The sequence below is a fragment of the Ammospiza caudacuta genome, chromosome 2 (genome assembly GCF_027887145.1).
Source record: "Ammospiza caudacuta isolate bAmmCau1 chromosome 2, bAmmCau1.pri, whole genome shotgun sequence".
NCBI classification, from domain to species: domain Eukaryota; kingdom Metazoa; phylum Chordata; class Aves; order Passeriformes; family Passerellidae; genus Ammospiza; species Ammospiza caudacuta.
In genome coordinates this window covers 83218789-83224788 of record NC_080594.1, presented here as the reverse complement: position 1 = coordinate 83224788, position 6000 = coordinate 83218789, and the positions used below count along the sequence as shown (strand labels likewise).

The following is a 6000-nucleotide window of genomic DNA, read 5'->3' as shown; positions in this document are numbered from 1 at the left end:
GGGTGCTGCCTCCTGCGCGGCGGAGCGGGCGCAGCGGCAGCCGGGGCCGGAGGCGAGCGGCCCGCGCGGGCGAGGGCGGGCGGCGTCGCGGGGCGGCGGCGGGGGCTGCGGGGCATCGGCGGCGGCTGCGGGCGGGGTCCGCGCCCGCGGCCGGCAGCGCTCTCTGCGCCTCAGCCGGGCTGCGCCGGGTGCTGGCGGTGCGCTCTCCCGCCGCGGGGCTGCACAATGGCAGTCGTTCAGTAGGATGGATCCTGCCGTGGCTTTTGTTCTGCAGATCCACCCATCCTCCTAGCAGTCAAGTACCAGGCTATGGTTTTCTCTCTGGGGATCTTTCTTCCGCGTTTTGCCGGTGTCTCCGATGAGGTTTTGGCCTCGGCTGGGATTTCACTACCTTACTTTTCGTTTGGCTTCACGCTGAAAAAAGGGATTCCTTATATTTGCTCTCCACGCTTTTGGTTATAATTCACTGTTGGTCTAGGGGGAACAACCGTTCAGCCTGGCTGAAAAAAAAGCATCCGTTGAAAAGTCTCAAAGAAATATACCACGTGAGGAAAAAAAACTGGGAGAAGATCGGAATATAATCGCTTTTTCTATGATAAAACTGGTGCCCCTCTTCAGGAGAACTGATCTCAATTTATTATTATGCAACCACAAGGATCTCTTCTTTCTCAGGGTGTATAAGCTGCTGGATTGCTTTTCGCCCAAATCAATGTGGTTTCTTTGGAACATTTTCAGCAAAGGATCGCATATGCTGCAGTGTCTTTGTGGCAAGAGTCTTAAGAAAAACAAGAACCCAACTGGTAAGCAATCCATTGCAATGCGTTGTTTTTCTTTAATGCTACCCTGTCTGTTGCTCGCCGAGGTAGATCTGCAATCCTGCTGAGGGGAGAAGGGGGGATATATCGAGGCCAGCACGGACATGCATGTGCATACGTGTATGAATAAGCAAGGAGCGGTTTGTATTAGCTTCAGCCCCTGTCACCACCGAAAAGGGGTAAAAAAATAAAATCAAAGGCGACCCTCGCCCAGCCGGCATCTCCTGCTTCCTATGTGCTATTTCCAAGGAGGAAACTTTTACATCAGTACCCTTCTTGTGGGGAAGGTGGTGGAGCCCCCCACTCCCGACCGCGGGAGCCCCCCAGTCAGTCAGTTTTGGGAAGAGGAGACTGCCTCGCCTGTGCTGGTGTTAGCCGGCCCTGCCTGCGGTGGGCGAGTGTGCCGGGGCTGGCGTCCTGCACGGCACTTTCTGAATAGCTTGCAGTATGTCACCCCACACCCGCACACACCCACCCACCGCCTCGCTCGGCTCTCTAAAGTCAAGCCAGACACCCCCTCCCGCGGCCTGGGGGCTCCCCGTTACCACTCACCCTCGGCACTCAAGGCCGGGAGGGTGGAGGGCGGTGAGGAAAGGGATGGACACTTTCTTGGGGCTTGTGCCCAGACGGCAACTCAGCCAGCTATGCCGAGTGGCAGCAGCAGCAGCACCGCCGGGTCGGCTGTGCCGCTCCTCCGCCTCTCGCTGCCGGGATGACCCCTCTGTGCCACACACCGGTGTCTCTGCGTCCGCCTCTATGTCTGCCTGGCAGCCGGGATCATGCGCTTCGGTTCAGCCCGGCTCCGAGGGGGAAACTTGCAGTACATTACATAAGAAATGCAAATGCAGGTGCTCTGGGCCGCCTGGTCCCTGGGGGTCACGCTGCTGCTGTTGCATCCCTCTTGCTCGGGGCGTCCGTGCGGCCAAGCCCGCGGCTTGGCGAGCAAGGTGGGCGAGAAGGGATGCTCGGCGAGCGGGGGAGCCGGCAGCTTTTCTGGGGAAACACCGGCCCTTCCCGCCGGCCTCTGGTCCCCCCCGCCGCCTTGCTCGCTCGCCCCGGCCGGCAGGTTGTCTGCAAGCACTTGCGTGCCTGGGGAGGCTGCGAGAGCCGCCGGAGCCCGGGCTGCGAGGGGAGGGATGCCGTGTGTGCGCGCTGGTGTGTGTGTGTGTGCCGGCTGCCCTGCAGTGGCAGCTCCCGAGCAGGAGGCTCCTGACGCTGGCACTGCAGTGTAGTAGATCATAGGCTCTCGTTGCCTGACACCCCAACATCAACAAGCAGCAGCCCTGGCAGCCCGCACCCCTCTCCTCAAAGGCAGCCGGGCTGCCGGCTGCTGCTTTGCTCAGCCCAGGTCCGGGGCAGAGTCGAGGTGGGCACCTCGGCGGATTTACCCTTCCCCGCCCCCGGCTTCCGTTTGCCAGCTCGTCTCGCCCCTTTCCCCCCCGCCGCTGCCGCAGCAGTGAAAAGCAGCCACTTAGCATACCAAAGAGGCTGAAATGCCCCGCCGGAGGCTGCGCTCAGCCTCCCGCAAAGTGCCCTTCGCTTCACTCGTCCCTTAGCACTGCAACCAGCCGGGGGCCACTTCCTAGCCGTGTGCCCCCCCGGGCGGGATGGGCCAGACCGGGTCAGGACCGAGCACCCTCTCGCAGCCCCTGGGGATGCCCCTCCGCCTGCCCGGGCCGCGCACGCAGGGGCCGTGACCGCGGGGACAGGGAGAGCGGCGGCGTGGCCCTGCCTGCCCTGCCCGCTGCCGTCGCTCGCAGCCCGGGGGGGCGGCTCCAGTGCCGTGGTGCTCTGGGCAAGCGGCGATGCTCCTGAGGAAGGGATTTGGAGGGGGGGCGGCAGGGGCAGAACGAGGGCTGGTGGTTTCTAGGCCTTTCAGTTTGCATGGCGGGGGGTGAGGCGTGTGCCCCTCCGCACACACACACACTCTGGTCCCCCCCTGAATATTCGTGTCCTTTCCTTGCGGAGGGCAGGCTGTCAGGATATCGGCCCCTGAAGCCGAGTTGTGTCCCTCGGAGTGCCAGGCAACCGCGGCACAGCTTTCTACCTCCCCGGGGACTTTGCCGCACTTCCCTGCTCCCTCTGCATGGGACGACGAGTGGATTTGGCTGGCAGGAGCGGCACTGCCCCCGCCGCCACCCTGCCTGCCGAGGGCTGCCCTGGCCCGAGGAGGGCTGAGCCCCTCATATGAAGGAGTGGGGGCGGCTCGTCTGAGCGAGCGAGGCGGGCAGGGGGAGCGGGCAGGGGGCGCGGAGAGGGGCCCTGGCGGGCGCTACGGCTCCGGCCGGGTCCGCGGGGTCGCTGCCCGCCCGCACAGTCCGCGCTGCTCCGCTCCGCTCCCACTTGGTCCCGTCAGAGCCGCCGGGACGCCGAGCCCGGCCGAGCCGCACGCCCCGTGCTGGCACTCCGCTCCGGGAGCGCCGAGCTGCGGCTCTGTGCCTGAGGAGGCTAATAATCCGCTTGGCCGGATTAGCTGGGCGCTCGGTCACAGGCGCTGTTGCTCTGACGGCAGATCATCTCCGCTCGGGCCGGGGGCGAGCGCGGGAGCGGTGCCGCGATGCCCGTCCTGGCCCGGGGGCCGTGGGAGCGGCTCCCCCTCTGCGGCAGCTCGGCAGACCCCGCTCGGCACGGTCCGATACCGCCCCCCGCCCCCATGCCGCCAAACTTTCCGGGACCCGCTGGGCTTTTCAGTCTCAAAAGTCATCAAATGAGCGAGCATCTGCCTCTGATCCCACCGTGCAGAAAATCCAGCAGGTTAGGCAACTAACGCTGGCTGTAATTGCAGTTTATTTAGCTATTTTCGGCCTGCTGCACTTTTTTTATTGTCCCTTCCTAGAGCTGGTCTATTTCCAGAGACGGGACTGGGTGGCTCTTTTCCAAATGTTCTCTGCTTTGCGTTTTCTCCCCACCGCTGGCCGCAGCCTCCCCTCCATGTGCGGACCCCCTCCCGGGCTCCCCTGCCGTCCCCGGGGGCCTCGCCCCGGTACCGGCACCGGTACCGGCTCCGGTCGGAGCTGCGGACACGGGCACAAGCGCGGCAGGGAGGGATGGGGAGTCCGAAGGGCTGTGTGTAAGTCTCTGGCAGGGTTGCATCAGGAGGCTTTGGTTTTATGCTTGGCTGAAACCCCTTGGTTTCAGATTTGATATCCTCGATAGAGGAGCTGCGTTTGATTGCTGCAGTTATTTACCTCTTCACATTTCTTCGTGAGGAGAAAAACTTTGGGAATCAATAGATGTGGCTTTGTTTTCAGCCACTGAATATTTTTGGATGTGCCCCAGTGTAATGATGCTACAATCAGTGAAGCCCCACATATCTGCAGTGTTCTGTCTCTGGTGAAAATGTTTGCCATGTGTCAGGTTCCCTGGGCCTCACTTGCTTTGGCAATTATTTCTGTCTAACTCTGCCCTTCCTGCTTGTCATACACACAGAGGGGACTTTAAAAAGTGCAAGACCAAAGGGACTTTTTCTGACAAATAGTTAAAAACTGCTCCAAATCATAAGTCCCGAACCAAGCCTTGTTATAATAAGACACTCTCCTCCTGGCTTTCCCACCACCATCCCCAGCCTCCAAACTGAATATCTTCAGCTAGGGAATGGCAAAGTCATGGGGAGAATTTGGGGCCTGAGGAGAAGTGGGAAAGGAGATTATGTCTGGCTGCTTTTTGAAGCAAGTCCAGCAGTGAATAGATTTTTTTTTGCCAAATGCCAGCTGTTTGGGTGCCCACGGGAGGCGTGTTGGCTGGAGTACGAGATGCCCCCATGGTGGGAATTGCTATCACATTTCACTCCTGGTGGCAGCCCAGCAGACAGAGGATGGATCAGGTTTCCTCTCCATTCACTCCCAAGGAGAAGCATCTCCAACACAGTCAGGGATGTTGACAGGAGAGTAGATGGCAATTGGCATTACTGTAAATACATTACTGATGGAGGATTTCATTTAGGAAATTAGTATCAATCTCACATCAATTTCAAATATAAAACCTGTTTTAAAAGCAGCAAGTCTGAAATCCGGGCTGCAGCTGAACAGGAATCTCTGCATAGTCCCATGTTAATTTCCTACTCCATGAAATAGCTTGTCTAGTATTTCCTGGTTGCTAAAAATTTTGAAAAAGTTTCTAAGCACAGCCATGTGAGGATCTGTTTGAAATGGAAGCTTGTGTGCTGCCCATAAAATATACAGTAGTTATGTGTCTTTATCTGAATTCTGAAAAAAATTGGCCTCCCCACTGCTTTTCTTACTCATAGAAAGGAAACCTCCCACCAAAAGACAAAGAGAGTAAGAGCTGTGGGATCAGGTCCTTGAAGTTTCTCTCATGTAGGTTCTAAAAGCAGCTCTGACTGCTTAAATACTGTAATTCCTGTGGTGGGAATTGAGGCATGGTCTGTTTCTCTTGCTCAAATGTAAAACTGCCTATTTACATGTATTTCACCTATTGAAGTTTTGTCCTCTCTGGAATACATTTCCTGAATTTGTACAAATTTAATTATTCTTGATCAAATTAAATTGCATACTCTACTTATTAAGGGGTGAAATTTATGCCTGCTCATGCATCTCCCTACTGTAATAAAATGTTTGCACCTAGTTCAATGTCTGCTAATGACAGGCCATTTATAAATGAATTCAAATATAAAAAGGATGACTTAGGCTTAAGGAAAATGCAAAAAATGTATTTACAGATATCATTGGTTTAAATATTTATGTGTATGCTTTTTCATTTGAGCTTGATGTTTATTGTACTTAACCTTCTCGGATTATATTAAGTATATTAATTTTAAGCTAAAATTCCTATTGACTTCAAATCTAAAAAATGAATGATTTAGACATTCTGAATTTGTCCCTTTGTAAAGATTTTCTGTCCAGTAAATGACTGTAAAAATATAATCTGGAGATGAAACAGTTGCTTGAAATTGGAAAACAGTTTTTCAAGAGGACTTCATAAATCTAAAAAGATGGGAATTGGGCCCTTACACTGATTCTGAGGGTGCATTTTGTAGCTGGTGGGGTCACTACTGAGGTTTCCATAGGAACAGTCAACATTTAGGATAAAATCCTCTGAGTCTAGGTTGCAGATGGGTAAATGAAGTTGTTGTGTGCCAATTCAACAGAATATTTACAGATGTTTGCCAAATGTGCCTCTAAACAGGGAGTCCTGCTGGAGCATGTTCCACTCAGTCAAGGAAGGT

General features: G+C 55.6%; 1 protein-coding gene across 1 annotated transcript in view; it reads left to right on the top strand.

Annotated features, from left to right (window-relative positions):
- The first annotated feature begins 318 nt into the window (after positions 1–318).
- The window catches only part of FGF14 (fibroblast growth factor 14), a 381670-nt gene continuing 375988 nt past the window's right edge, over positions 319–6000 (top strand). The window contains exon 1 of the mRNA XM_058825424.1: positions 319–800. Coding sequence (XP_058681407.1) covers positions 593–800 — 208 coding nt within the window. The 5' untranslated portion in view covers positions 319–592. The remainder of the gene's footprint in view (positions 801–6000) is intronic.